This window comes from Salvelinus fontinalis, chromosome 10 (assembly GCF_029448725.1).
Source record: "Salvelinus fontinalis isolate EN_2023a chromosome 10, ASM2944872v1, whole genome shotgun sequence".
In the NCBI taxonomy this organism is placed as follows: Eukaryota; Metazoa; Chordata; class Actinopteri; order Salmoniformes; family Salmonidae; genus Salvelinus; species Salvelinus fontinalis.
Window position 1 is genome coordinate 1,667,208 of NC_074674.1, and position 15,188 is coordinate 1,682,395.

Below are 15,188 nucleotides of genomic sequence, written 5' to 3' on the forward strand. Positions count from 1 at the left end.
TCCCTGCTTGTGCCATTAAACCCCTACAACTCATCCAGAACGCCGCAGCCCGTCTGGTGTTCAACTTTCCCAAGTTCTCTCACGTCACCCCGCTCCTCCGCTCTCTCCACTGGCTTCCAGTTGAAGCTCGCATCCGCTACAAGACCATGGTGCTTGCCTACGGAGCTGTGAGGGGAACGGCACCTCCGTACCTTCAGGCTCTGATCAGGCCCTACACCCAAACAAGGGCACTGCGTTCATCCACCTCTGGCCTGCTCGCCTCCCTACCTCTGAGGAAGTACAGTTCCCGCTCAGCCCAGTCAAAACTGTTCGCTGCTCTGGCACCCCAATGGTGGAACAAACTCCCTCACGACGCCAGGTCAGCGGAGTCAATCACCACCTTCCGGAGACACCTGAAACCCCACCTCTTTAAGGAATACCTAGGATAGGATAAAGTAATCCTTCTAACCCCCCCCCCCCCCTTAAAAGAGTTAGATGCACTATTGTAAAGTGGTTGTTCCACTGGATATCATAAGGTGAATGCACCAATTTGTAAGTCGCTCTGGATAAGAGCGTCTGCTAAATGACTTTAATGTAATGTAATGTAATGTAATCTTAAAGCACTAACGCAGTTACTGCACATGCGAAGAAATTCGCCTTGTCACCAAAAGCACTCACAAACCTTTACAGATGCACAATCGAGAGCATCCTGTCGGGCTGTATCACCACCTCGTACGGCAACTGCTCCACCCACAACCGTAAGGCTCTCCAGAGGGTAGTGAGGTCTGCACAACGCATCACCGGGGGCAAACTACCTGCCCTCCAGGACACCTACACCACCCGATGTCACAGGAAGGCCATAAAGATCATCAAGGACAACAACCACCCGAGCCACTGCCTGTTCACCCCGCTATCATCCAGAAGGCGAGGTCAGTCCAGGTGCATCAAAGCAGGGACCGAGAGACTGAAAAACAGCTTCCATCTCAAGGCCATCAGACTGTTAAACGGCCACCACTAACATTGAGTGGCTGCTGCCAACATACTGACTCAACTCCAGCCACTTTAATAATGGAAAAATGTATGTAAAAAATGTATCACTAGCCACTTTATAAAATGCCACTTAATATAATGTTTACATACCCTACATTACTCATCTCATATGTATATACTGTACTCTATACCATCTACTGCATCTTGCCATCTTTATGTAATACATGTATCACTAGCCACTTTAAACAATGCCACTTCTATTTGTTTACATACCCTACATTACTCATCTCATATGTATATACTGTACTCGATACCATCTACTGCATCTTGCCTATGCCGTTCTGTACCATCACTCATTCATATATTTGTATGTACATATTCTTCATCCCTTTACACAATGTGTGTATAAGGTAGTTGTTGTGAATTGTTAGGTTAGATTACTCGTTGGTTATTACTGCATTGTCGGAACTAGAAGGACAAGCATTTCGCTACACTCGCATTAACATCTGCTAACCATGTGTATGTGACAAATAAAATTTGATTTGATTTGATTTGGCTTTCTCATAAAGGTACATAAGTACATGAGTCTGAAAGTGTCAAAAAGGCAAGTCCTCAAATAGTCCAGTAGTCAAAGTTCAATGAAGTACCCAAAGATGTAGGATGTTGCCACTTTATCTTGATGTTGGTTTTAGTATGTATGGCACAGATATTCATTACATTTCTTGGCTGTTATAATAATCAGTTATATGGAAACCCGCAAAAGCATTTTGCAGAGCAGTTAGGCCCATCCCCTGAATTAGATTTGGCATGTCAGAGAATTTATGTGGCCGTGTTTACAAACGTTTTTGACCTCTGAAGAACTCAATTAATATTAGAACTCAAAATGACAAGTGATAAAGAAGAGCTGAAGTGACAGGCGACACCTATGTTCACACTCTTCATAAAGACCCTAGGCACACATGTTATTTTGGGAAATATCATGTGAGGTTTGGACAGTGACCTGAGCCTGTTACCCAAAGTATTTATAGCACTGGTCTATGCAGCTGCATGTATATGTAGGCCATATTACATGATGTTTATAGCAACTGCTCTGGAAATCTACTGATAAAATGTCAAATATTGATTTTAATGAGACTATTACTCATATGTTGTAAATTGGTGTAAATTAATTACGAAATATACAAAGGAACGTAGTAGAATTAAATGTTTTATTTATTTGGTAATCAATACATTTGCATTACCTGTATCTACACGTACAGATGTATTGGGTAAAGATAAATTGTATTAAATGAAATTAGAAAGATTATGTAGCTAAATCACATTGCATGCATATTATGATATAATTATTTTATTATAGCCTTGGCCTACTTTTATGAACGCCTTCTGAAAGAGCTGAAAAACTGAAGTCATCTTTCTGGGGTTTTTATTGGTCAGAGGGTGTAGTGACATCAGTTTTTCTCTATGTCCAATTTTGTCGTATTCAAAATGGTGGAGCAATAACAAACGCATTGTAAATTTCTACGGTAAGGAATTTGCAACTTTTAGTCTTAATGATTCATACTCATTGCGATGTAGATCATTCAAACCAATCATCTATTTTATTAACTACATATTTGTCTTGCAGTAAGTTAGAAATGATCGCCGTAGCAAAGCATTGCACCAGATCACACACAGCAAGCAAGCGAGATTTGGCCTAGCTAGTTAGTAAACGTTAGCCACACAGTGATTGTATGGGAGGAGGGGAGGGGGGTTGGCTGGCAGGCAGGCAGGCAGGCAGGCAGGGCTCGTGTATGATCAACTGAGCTAACTAGTTTTTTGAAGAGTAATGGAGGAAATGATAGCTGGCTAGATATTAATAAGCAAGGTTAGGTTCGTATCTGGCGACAGAAATGTGCAGGTATGTCACAGTCAACAAATATGATGACATGTCTAGCTAGCTAATGTTGGTTGGCCATAGCTCGCAGTAGTTAGATAGTTACAGAACTTTCCTAACTACTGTTATTTGTTCAGATTCATGCATCTGCAGTTGTAATAAGTTTGCATGCAATTGCATTCATTACACAACAGGCTTTTGCAGAGCTGTAGTTGAAAAGTGTGTAAAGAGACAGAGTAGGGTGCATTTTATTAGACTCCATTTCTCCAATATGACACACTGTGTTTTTTTGTATAAGTATCAGCATGGCAGACAAAAATGTCAAGAAAGGGAAACCTGTAGGCGTGAAGAGAACATTGACCAAGAGAGAACAAGAAGATCTGAAGAAAAAGGTAAGAGATTTGACCATTTTATAGATAGGCCTACACTTTGTTGCAGATGGCTATGATTTTCGATTTTAAAACAATCCCTTTTCCAGGAAGAAGAAAAAGCAGCGGAAGTTTTTGAAGAGTTTTTAGCATGTTTTGACAGTAACGACAAAAGTGGAGTGAAGACTTTTGTCCGTGGGGGTATCGTCAATGCAACTAAAGGTGAGTGAAACATCCTGGCGAATCCAACTTTGGTTGGGTCTGTGTTGCGAACACTATTTTTCATTGTTTTAATATCTACACAGTTACAATTTCTATTTGTTTTTTGTTTTTTTGAAGAAGAGGAAGCAGCAGAGGTTAAAAAGAGCAAGCTTTACCGACCAATCACCAAGTTTACTTCAGTGTCCCAGAACATCTCACCGGCACACTCTTCTGAAATCAGAAGGCCTGTGAGTATCCATGTGAATCACTTACTGTGTACACAGAATGATACATTATTTTGTCCCCTTTATATGTTTGTCTGGTCCACAGATTGTTAAAAAGAAGACGGAAGAGAAGAAGAAGAGCAACCTTGAACTTTTTAAAGAGGAGCTAAAGCAGTATGTTTTTGACACGTCGTAGTAATTCATGTTCTTTCATTATTTTACCAATTTGTTGTTTATTTTTGTGTGTAAATAATTCTGTTCTCCTAGAATACAGGAGGAACGTGAAGAAAGGTACAAAAGAAAGACAAATGAGCCTGGAGGAGGATATGGAGACTTGGACATACCACTAACGCGACGATCAAGTAAGAGCCAAGTCTGTCCCTTGCAGTGGAATAAGAATGGTTTACTACAATAAGCCTTTGTCCAAATCAAAGATGAACCCTCTGTAGCTTTTACATGTTTAGCTACATATGAACGTCTCCCTCCAGTATTTGATGATGACCCAGCCATACCGAACACAACCAACCTGTACATTGGCTGCATTAGCCCCAAGGTAAAGAAACTATCTGCTTGAGACGTTTTGACAGGAGATAAAGATTCACAATATAGCCAGCTCTTCGTTTGTTTGGGACAAATTCAACTAACTTAAATGCTGACAGAATTTTTGTGAAACTTTGCTGATATGATACTTCTAATGTGTCAGATGAATGAAGAAATGCTTTGCAAAGAGTTTGGCAAGTATGGTCCCCTGGCGAGTGTGAAGATCATGTGGCCCCGTAGTGACGAGGAACGCACAAGGGTCACAAATAGAGGCTTTGTGGCCTTCATGACCAGGAAAGATGCAGAGAGGGCCTTGGCTGCTCTAGACGGTGAGTCAATCTGTGATGAGGGAATATTGCATTCTGTTCAGTAAACAATACCAGATGATAAATGCCCTGCTCCGTGTTCCATTAACCTTGTACGATCATTGCTCCTTTTTGCTGCAGGTAAAACGGTTATGGGTTTTGAAATGAAGCTGGGATGGGGGAAAGCTGTTCGCATCCCTCCCCAGCCACTCTATACACCCATAGGGGTACTTAAAATGTCCACACCCCCACCCCCCTCCGGCCTGCCCTTCAACGCTCAGCCCAGAGACCGCTTCCGCAATGACTTTACCAAGCCATGGGGCAGGTCCAAGGAGGAGTTTGACAAGGTAGGTTGGCCCTTTTTTTTCTTCTTTTTTTTTAGTGTAGGGTAGGACTCTCCAACCCTGTCCCTGGAGAGCTACCATCCTGTAGGTTTTCGCTCCAACCCTAATTTAACGCACCATTCTAATAATTAGCTGGTTGATAAGCTGAACCAGGTTAGTTACAACTGTGGTTGGAGCGAAAACCTACGGAAGGGTAGCTCTCCAGGAACAGGGTGAGGAGACCCCTGCTATAGTGTGCGTGCATGGTTCTGTCAAGTTGTTTAAATAATTGTTTACTTTGTTTTAAACTACAGTTAATTTGCCAATGTTAGGTGTGTGTAGTAGATATTCTATGTAGGTTGATACATTTATCATAGGCTCAATCAACTGGACGTTGCTTAGAATTTGATCAAGAATTCAGAATGGCATTTTATGCACAAAACAAAAGGGATGTGATGGTCATGTTCTGAAATAGCAGTTCCGAGTTCCCTTTTTTAAAATCCAGTTGGTTTGTCCTGTGGTGCGTGTATAGACATGTTATGAATCTATTCCTTAGACTAGTAGTGTCTTAGTTTTAGGATATGTTCTAAGGCTGGGGAATTTGACCCAGATGGAGTTATGAGGTAGTTACAGAACCATATGTAATTAAAATGTTACTGTAAAAGTAAGAGGGTGGGGGTATTCTATAGATAATGTACTTTTAACGACAGTGTACCTGTCTCTCGAATGTGGGAACTTTTCCCCTCGTTAAAATAAAGTATAGCTGTTACTGCTGTCCTCAGTTGATATGCTGTATGTATCCTGCAGTGTTTCATCTGTGTATATATACTCACTTTTTTTATATCTTCACTATTTGATTTGACTTCACGAACAGACTCTGTCCGAAGCTGTAGTCAAAGTGGTTATCCCAACAGAAAGGTACACTCTCTCTATCCATTCTTACTACTACGACTGACCAGACATTCTCACAGACAGAACCGTGTTAGAGGACAGAGGCCCTGCCCTGGTGTACTGTTCTTGTGTACGTACGTGACAGACAGGAAGCCCCGGTCCTAAGTCTGTATGTACATGACTAATGGGAGAGGACAGCTGAGAACATAACTGTCTCATAGTTTGTAGTAATGTTCAGGGAATTGGTAACCCCTGCTGCTTAAGACTGGAGGCCCTATATCTAACTAGTAGGAGGGCCATGGGCCTCAGTTGAACATGGTTGAAGTGAATCATTGGCCTAGTAAGCAAAGCCCATAGTTTATCACAGTTTATTCATTCATGTCATCCTCATTAGATTAGTAAATGTCACCATTGTAATCCCCTGTCAGGAAAATGGATTGTTAGACTTAAGTGATTGTTGGAGTCTATTATATCCATTGAAACATACTGGTACTAGCTTCAGTGGAAACCTTTGTTCTTCCTACCTGTGTTGGCTGAGACACTGCAGACAGATGCAGCTAGAAAGCAAATGCATTTTAGATTAAAATCAGTAGTAGCTAATAGTAGTATAATGTTGTCACTTTCATGTATATATAGTCCCTCTTTTTTCATTTAGACACACTTACTGCTTCTTCATTTCGACACATATTACTAGACACATGACAGAAAGACTAGTTCTGATGTAACTACACACTAGGGACAGACCGTCTCCCCCACTCACTCGTGTGTGCAGACCAACACACATCACACAACATATCCTCACCGTTGCTGTGATAAATGATTGCAGAGGGACAAATGTTCTAGAAGAGAGACAGAGAGAGGTTAAGGGGCTTGGGGCCAGTGTTCAGTGAGAGCTTTGACATGGCCACTGGTCTGGATGAGGGGGGACAAGTCAGTGTCTGGTCTCATCCCCTCTCCTTTTACTCCACAGGAATCTGTTAGGCCTCATCCACAGGATGATAGAGTTTGTGGTGCGTGAGGGACCCATGTTTGAAGCCATCATTATGAGCAAAGAGAAGAACAATCCTGACTTGAGGTGATCTACCATTGCTGAGCTCTCTCTTTCCCTCTAGTCATACCACTGGTCTAAAGATGTCTTTTTAAACTCATTTTGAAACTGTTTTTATTCATGATTTCAGGTTTCTCTTTGACAACAAAAGCCAAGAGCATGTGTACTACCGCTGGAAACTCTACTCCATTCTCCAGGTAGGTCATGATCTGTCCTGGCTACAGCCCTATGACCATGAGGCCATCTCAAATCAAGTGTTATTTGTCACATGCTCTGAATACAACTGGTGTACTTGACCATGAAATGCTTTCTTACGAGCTCTTCCCAACAATGCAGAGTTTTAAAAAATAATACAAATAGTAACACAATTGTAATAACAAACAAGCATGAAGCTATATACAGGGAGTATCAGTACCAGACCAATGTGCAGAGGTATTTGAGGTAGACATGTACATGAAGGCAGGTTAAAGTGTCTAGGCATCAGGAGAGATAATAATAGAAGTGAAATAAAGAACAGTACCTACCCACTACACCTCTGCTGCGCCTCATCCATGTCCCTCTCCCTCCATCCCCAGGGCGAGCCCCCCAGTGAGTGGAGGACGGCAGACTTCCGGATGTTCCGTGGGGGTTCCATCTGGAGGCCGCCCCTCCTCAACCCCTACCTCCATGGAGATGAGGAGGCGGGAGAGGAAGAGGAGTCTCCCTCCCTGGAGGAGGAGCTGCTGAAAAAGGGCCAGCTGAAGACAGAGTGAGTGTTGCTGTACATACAGGGCAGAGAGGGAGGTTCTGAGGCAGACTGAAGATGAAAAGCATTCTCTCCTGGATCTGACGTGTTACTGGAAAAACTGACTTTGGAATATGGACATTCTCAGGATAACAATGAATGCGTGTTTTTATTCCAGGCACAGGGAGAGACTAGAGATGCTGCTGAGAGGACTCACCCCTCGTAGGGAGGACATTGGTGATGCTATGCTGTTCTGTCTGGAGAGAGCCGAGGCAGCGGAGGAGGTGGTGGGGTCCATCGCAGAGTCCCTGTCCCTCCTTCAGACACCACTGCAGAAAAAGGTCCCTTATCCTATGACAGTCTTACACGATCAAGCACATTCACATGGCATATAGTATATAGAAAACATGTATTATCAACGATCCCTGGAGAAATTAGGGTTAAGTGACTTGCTCAAGGCACATCGACAGATTTTTCACCTTGTCGGTTACTGAACCAACTCTAACCACTAGGTTACCTGCCGCCCAGATTATTGCTCACAGTCATGTCTATCTTTATTCCCACAGATTGCCAGACTGTACCTTGTATCCGACATCTTGTACAACTCCTGTGCCAAAGTTGCCAATGCATCTTATTATCGCAAATAGTAAGAAAAGTATATTTTAAATAAGTCTGTCATTACATAATATACATGCTCAGTGGTCATACTGTGTCCTAACGGTTTATTGTTTCTCTGTTCTTTCAGTTTTGAAGCAAAATTGCCTCAGATATTTGGTGACATTAGTGATGCATATCGAAACATACAAGCAAGACTACAAGCTGAACAGTTCAAGGTAACGAGTGAAGTTTTTAAAAAATGACAATGATTTATAATGTTTTTCCATGCTTGTGATCTGTTATTGCCTTGGCCAGAACAAATACATTATCCCTCACCCATATGTCTTCTGTCCTCAGCAAAAGATAATGGGCTGTTTCAGGGCATGGGAAGACTGGGCCGTATACCCAGAGTCTTACCTGATCCAGCTGCAGAACATCTTCCTGGGTCTGATCAAGGCAGGAGAGGAGGTGATCGAGAGGGTAGAGGTGAGCTGGATCTCAGGACCTGTCCTGGACAAGACCTGGAAAAGAGTTTTGATCAATGCCTATTTTACTGATGACACTGTTACATTCTCTGATAGTGTGTATAAATATACAATTCAGCTAGAAGCAGAGCTGAATTTAGCAACATTGGTTTATATGGGCTGGGTATACCTCACCTCAGGTGTCGTCTCCAGACCTGGATGGAGCCCCGTTGGACGGAGCTCCACTGGACAACCTCGACGGCTCACCCCTGGCCTGGGACCCTGCCTCCCTGGACGGGGTGCCTGTTGATGACATCGACGGGGTTCCCCTGGGTGCACCCATGGAGGACATTGACGGAATGCCTTGTAAGTCAATCTGGCAGAATTTCTGTGAAAAATGGAAACCATGAAAGCGTTAAAAGATGTGGACTTGATGTAAGTTTGTGTTCTGCAGTGGATGACCTGGCCCACTCAAGAGTGGCTCTATCTAAATGGGAGAGGGTGGACGATGCTGACGCTCTCCCACAAGGTACTGTACTGTCAGCACTGTCAACCCAACAATCATATCTCTACTCCTAACCTACAGCTCACCCTGCCACTTCCTCTTTCAGCTAACACTGAATCCAAATGGGACACTTTGGGAGAGCGAGACTTGGGGGATGCCCTGAATGCCAGGTAAGAACCTGGTGCAGGCACTCTTTTCCCCATCACTGAAACCCAAAGCATCACAGAGTTACTGTAATGTAGCATGTGCTGCTGTTGAGTGGTGTTTTCCAGCGCCAGTCCTCCAGTACCCCCAACAGTACACAGTTTTGTTGTAACCCTGGACAAAGAAAAGGGCTTAATGATTAATTGACAAGTAGAATCAGGTGTGCTTGTATGGGGCCATAACACATATGTACTGTTGGGAGGACTGGAGTTGGGACATAGTGGCTCTTGCATTTTGTTAGAGATTAGTTGACTGGCAACAAATTGTTGCTACATTTGGGGGAAAGTTCATTGATTTTGTTTGGAACAAATCGTAGATTGCTTAGGGCTGACAAGATACAGGTACACTGCAGGCAAGGAGATTGAGTCTAAAACAAGTAACTTAACTTGGTGTGTTCTTAGATCAATCCCTTTCTGGAGACCTGATTGCTGCTAAAATTATTTCTAAAATGGCAAACAAATTTAAATGTTTATATGATATTGGATATTTTAACATCAAAGTTAAGAAACTGCTTGTGTCATGTTGATTATGCTGCTCTGCTTGGTATAGTGGGCTATCAAAAAATCTGAAAGAGAATGCAGGTCATGAAAAATAATGTTATCTGTTATATGCTGAATGTCCCCCCTAGGACCTACATAGTGTTATCAGGTATATGCTGAATGTCCCCCCTAGGACCTACATAGTGTTATCAGGTATATGATGAATGTCCCCCCTAGGGCCTACATAGTGTTATCAGGTATATGCTGAATGTCCCCCCTAGGACCCACATAATGTTATCAGGTATATGATGAATGTCCCCCCTAGGACCTACATAATGTTATCAGGTATATGCTGAATGTCCCCCCCTAGGACCCACATAATGTTATCAGGTATATGATGAATGTCCCCCCCTAGGACACATAATGTTATCAGGTATATGCTGAATGTCCCCCCTAGGACACATAATGTTATCAGGTATATGATGAATGTCCCCCCTAGGACCTACATAATGTTATCAGGTATATGATGAATGTCCCCCCCTAGGACCCACATAATGTTATCAGGTATATGATGAATGTCCCCCCTAGGACCCACATAATGTTATCAGGTATATGATGAATGTCCCCCCTAGGACACATAATGTTATCAGGTATATGATGAATGTCCCCCCTAGGACACATAATGTTATCAGGTATATGATGAATGTCCCCCCTAGGACACATAATGTTATCAGGTATATGATGAATGTCCCCCCTAGGACACAATGTTATCAGGTATAGGCTGAATGTCCCACCTAGGACCCACATAATGTTATCTGGTATATGCTGAATGTTCCCCCTAGGACCCACATAATGTTATCAGGTATATGATGAATGTCCCCCCTAGGACCCACATAATGTTATCAGGTATATGATGAATGTCCCCCCTAGGACCCACATAGTGTTATCAGGTATATGCTGAATGTCCCCCCTAGGACCCACATAATGTTATCAGGTATATGCTGAATGTCCCCCCTAGGACCCACATAATGTTATCAGGTATATGCTGAATGTCCCCCCTAGGACCCACATAATGTTATCAGGTATATGCTGAATGTCCCACCTAGGACCCACATAATGTTATCAGGTATATGCTGAATGTTCCCCCTAGGACCCACATAATGTTATCAGGTATATGCTGAATGTCCCACCTAGGACCCACAATGTTATCAGGTATATGCTGAATGTCCCCCCTAGGACCCACATAATGTTATCAGGTATATGCTGAATGTCCCACCTAGGATCCACATAATGTTATCAGGTATATGCTGAATGTTCCCCCTAGGACCCACATAATGTTATCAGGTATATGCTGAATGTCCCCCCTAGGACCCACATAATGTTATCAGGTATATGCTGAATGTCCCCCCTAGTACCCACATAATGTTATCAGGTATATGCTGAATGTCCCCCCTAGGACCCACATAATGTTATCAGGTATATGCTGAATGTCCCCCCTAGGACCCACATAATGTTATCAGGTATATGCTGAATGTCCCCCCTAGGACCCACATAATGTTATCAGGTATATGCTGAATGTCCCCCCTAGGACCCACATAATGTTATCAGGTATATGCTGAATGTCCCACCTAGGACCCACATAATGTTATCAGGTATATGCTGAATGTTCCCCCTAGGACCCACATAATGTTATCAGGTATATGCTGAATGTCCCACCTAGGACCCACAATGTTATCAGGTATATGCTGAATGTCCCCCCTAGGACCCACATAATGTTATCAGGTATATGCTGAATGTCCCACCTAGGATCCACATAATGTTATCAGGTATATGCTGAATGTTCCCCCTAGGACCCACATAATGTTATCAGGTATATGCTGAATGTCCCCCCTAGGACCCACATAATGTTATCAGGTATATGCTGAATGTCCCCCCTAGTACCCACATAATGTTATCAGGTATATGCTGAATGTCCCCCCTAGGACCCACATAATGTTATCAGGTATATGCTGAATGTCCCCCCTAGGACACATGTTATCAGGTATATGCTGAATGTCCCCCCTAGTACCCACATAGTGTTATCAGGTAAATGATGAATGTCCCCCCTAGTACCCACATAGTGTTATCAGGTAAATGATGAATGTCCCCCCTAGTACCCACATAGTGTTATCAGGTATATGCTGAATGTCCCCCCTAGGACCCACATAATGTTATCAGGTATCTGCTGAATGTCCACCCTAGGGGTACAGGAGTTCCGGAGAGGTGGGCTTGTTGCCTCTGGAGTCCAGAGTGGACCAACTTAATCATACGTTTGACATCTTAAATGATCGTGCCCCAGGTTACATGAAAAACCACATTGGTATGGTCTATAACCAACACAGTCACAATACCAGAGCTAGTATTATGTCTTGTAAAATCCCAAGAGTAAACTGTGCTGTGAGGAACACATTTTGCTATGGAATAGCCTCCCCCTTGGCGATCAAGAAAAAATAGCTTTAAAAAGCAGGCAAAGGTTTATTTGGACATGGTTGTCTAAGTAAGAGAAATCACTCCACTGCCCCTTGTCCCTACTGCTGGTCAGGTGTATTTATTTGAAGGATCGGTATGACGTGAAATTAATATGGTGGGAAAAGTGACACTTTAGGATGTCAACATACATGAATGAATGTTTTTACCATCGAGGTCCACTTTGGAAACAAGCATTTTAATTAATACTTTCGAGTGATATCCTCCGGGTCCACATTGTACATGTCTGTTACCCAAAATAAATTAAATTCCTCTCATCTCCCCCTGGTCCACAGTGCTAACATTAAGGGAGGAGATGGGAAGTCCGAGGGTGATAGCAGCGATGATGACAGCCCCTCCAAGTACGACAATGCTGACTTCAAGAGCTCCCTTAGCAGTTTTGAGATGTCCGAAAGCAAGAGGAGCCGGCTGAGAGAGCTGGAGGTAAGCACAATCAACAATGCCTACTAGGACCAAGTAACACAGTACGTAACACATTGCAGCAGACCTTCAGACTCAGTCCATACCGGTCAACCGACTAATAATAATACATACAGGGCCTTCAGAAAGTATTTACACCCCTTCACGTATTCCACATTTTGTTGTTACAGCCTGAATTCAACATGTATTTGTTTTTCCTCACCCATCTACACACAATCAATCACATTTATTTATAAAGCCCTTTTTACAGCAGCAGATGTCATAGTGCTATACAGAAACCCAGCCTAAAACCCCAAACAATGCAGAAGCACGGTGGCTAGGAAAAACTCCCTAGAAAGGCAGGAACCTAGGAAGAAACCGGGCTCTGAGGGGTGGCCAGTCCTCTTCTGGCTGTGCCGGTTGGAAATAAGAGTACATGGCCATGTAAGGCCATAATGGAAGTGAACAAATTTATTGAAAATGAAATCTCATTCAAATAAGTATTCACACCACTGAGTCAGTACTTTGTAGAATCACCTTTGGCAGAGATTACAGTGAGTCTTTCTGAATTGTGCAACATTTACCCATTTATTTTCAAAAATCTTCAGGTTCTGTCAAATTGGTTGTTGATCATTACTAGACAACCATTTTCAGTTCTTGCCGTGGATTTTAGTCAAAACTAACTCAGCCACTGTCTTCTTGGTAAACTACTCCAGTGTAGGACAGACATCTATTGTCAGAAAGCTTAAATTCTTGTTAATCTAACTGCACTGTCCAATTTACAGTAGCTATTGTTTGAGTGCAATTTAACAGTTATTACTAAAACAAATTAGGCATATTTGATCAATTTTGACCAGAAATGCAATGGTTCATCGAATCAGTCAATCTTTGCACATACACTGCTGTCATCTAGTGGCCAAAATAATACATTACGGCCTTTCTCTTGCATTTCAAAGATGGTACAAAATAACGCTTTTTTGTGTATTATCTTTTACCAGATGTGTGTTAGTTTCCTTTCAAATGGTACCAAGAATATGCATATCCTTGCTACAGGCAGTTAGATTTGGGTATGTCATTTTGTGTGCAAATTGAAAAAGGGGCGGATCCTTGAGTTTGAGTAAATTCTTAATTGTGGGTTAACGACAGATTTTTACCTTGTCAGCTCGGGGACAAGGTAAAAAAAAATAAACACTATTGCACACAGAGTTCTTGTTATGCACATTTTTAACCCTAAACTTATTTAGGCTTGCCATAACAAAAGGGGTTGAATACTTGACTCAAGATATTTCAGCTTCTCATTAATTTGTAAAAAAAAAAAATATTTTTGTAGGCTAGTGACAACAAAAAAACAAAATTATCATTTTTAAATTCAGGCTGTGGAAAAAGTTAAGGGGTCTGAAGGTAAAACCCGATTACGCTTGGCAGTTTGTTTGATTTCCATTAATTTATGCAACAATTGGACCCACTGTCCAAACGTATGCATCTTATATTTACTCAATGTGTCTCTGCTGCAGGTGAAGGTGATGAAGTTCCAGGATGAGCTGGAGTCTGGGAAGAAGCCCAGGAAGTCAGGGTTAAACATGCAGAAACAGGTGGCGCACTACAGGAACAAGCTGTTGCAAAAGGTGGGTTTCTAGTGTACCTTTTCATAAGCCCAGCAGTAAGGGAAACTGTCCAGATACCATGAAGTTGCAGGTTTAAATGTGACTTTAAAAGAAAACTTCACCGGTTGCAATGGCTCCACATTTTCTGTTTACCTCAGGAGTTTGATAAGGATGACAAGGAGAAGAGAGAGAGATCCATTCCGAAATCAAAAGAGCGATCAAAGAAGGATGAGCGGAGAGACAAGGCGGAGGAGACCAGTAAAGGACGGGACAAGGAGAAGAGTAAAAGGAGTCAAGACCGGGACAGGGGACGGAGTAGAGACACAGAGGAGCGGACACACAAATACAGAGGACATTCTCCTGCAAAGTAAGGCCTATGTGAAACCATTGTTCCATTTAATTTGTGTTCAGCATTCTATATTTGTGCTGACTCACCCCTATCCCACCCTTCCAACAGAATCAAGTCAAAGTCTCCCAAGAAGTCCAAGCGGTCCCGGTCGCCCTCGCCAGTCAGGAAGACGTGGAGGAGGTCTAGCTCCCGGTCGCCACACCGCTCCCACAAAAAGACTAAGAAGAGCAAACACTGATCATGAGGCCTATGCCTCTCCCCCTGAAGCAGCCAGGCGGCTTTCATGGACTGCCCTGCTCCGCCACACGCTTCTTTCCCGCAATGCCTCTGAACTGCCTCTGCAGACCAACTGACAGCTGTTCCCCTCTGCAGTGAAGATTTGGCAATTTTTTTGTAAGATGAACATTGTTTGTATAGTTCTGTTTTCAAACCCCATTCGGATTGCGACTAGTTCCTGACAATAAATCACTCTTGGCAATGTGTCTGTGTTGTCATCCATGCTCCAGGATGGGGAATGGATTAGCTGAGGGTACCATGTCATTTAGCCTTTCTAAATAGCATTGGAAACTAATCTAATCTCCATGGAAAAAAATAG

At 42.7% G+C, this 15,188-nt stretch overlaps 1 protein-coding gene across 4 annotated transcripts; it reads left to right on the top strand.

Annotated features, from left to right (window-relative positions):
- The first annotated feature begins 2,385 nt into the window (after nucleotides 1–2,385).
- Nucleotides 2,386–15,075, top strand: LOC129863342 (U2 snRNP-associated SURP motif-containing protein-like). Of its 4 annotated transcripts, none has more exons than XM_055935248.1 (24): nucleotides 2,386–2,492; nucleotides 3,141–3,234; nucleotides 3,321–3,432; nucleotides 3,550–3,659; nucleotides 3,742–3,809; nucleotides 3,903–3,997; nucleotides 4,085–4,188; nucleotides 4,339–4,504; nucleotides 4,622–4,827; nucleotides 5,678–5,721; nucleotides 6,665–6,769; nucleotides 6,873–6,939; nucleotides 7,318–7,490; nucleotides 7,645–7,807; nucleotides 8,033–8,112; nucleotides 8,212–8,299; nucleotides 8,421–8,549; nucleotides 8,728–8,893; nucleotides 8,982–9,056; nucleotides 9,139–9,202; nucleotides 12,517–12,664; nucleotides 14,155–14,265; nucleotides 14,403–14,611; nucleotides 14,702–15,075. In XM_055935248.1, the coding sequence occupies exons 2-24, from the start codon at nucleotides 3,148–3,150 to the stop codon at nucleotides 14,829–14,831; spliced, it is 2,700 nt and encodes an 899-aa protein (XP_055791223.1). In that variant the 5' UTR covers nucleotides 2,386–2,492; nucleotides 3,141–3,147; the 3' UTR covers nucleotides 14,832–15,075. The 4 variants fall into 4 exon arrangements, with proteins under 4 accessions (XP_055791223.1, XP_055791226.1, XP_055791225.1 ...); XM_055935251.1 differs by having other exon boundaries at nucleotides 4,124–4,188; XM_055935250.1 differs by having other exon boundaries at nucleotides 3,553–3,659.
- Nucleotides 15,076–15,188: the final 113 nt, after the last annotated feature.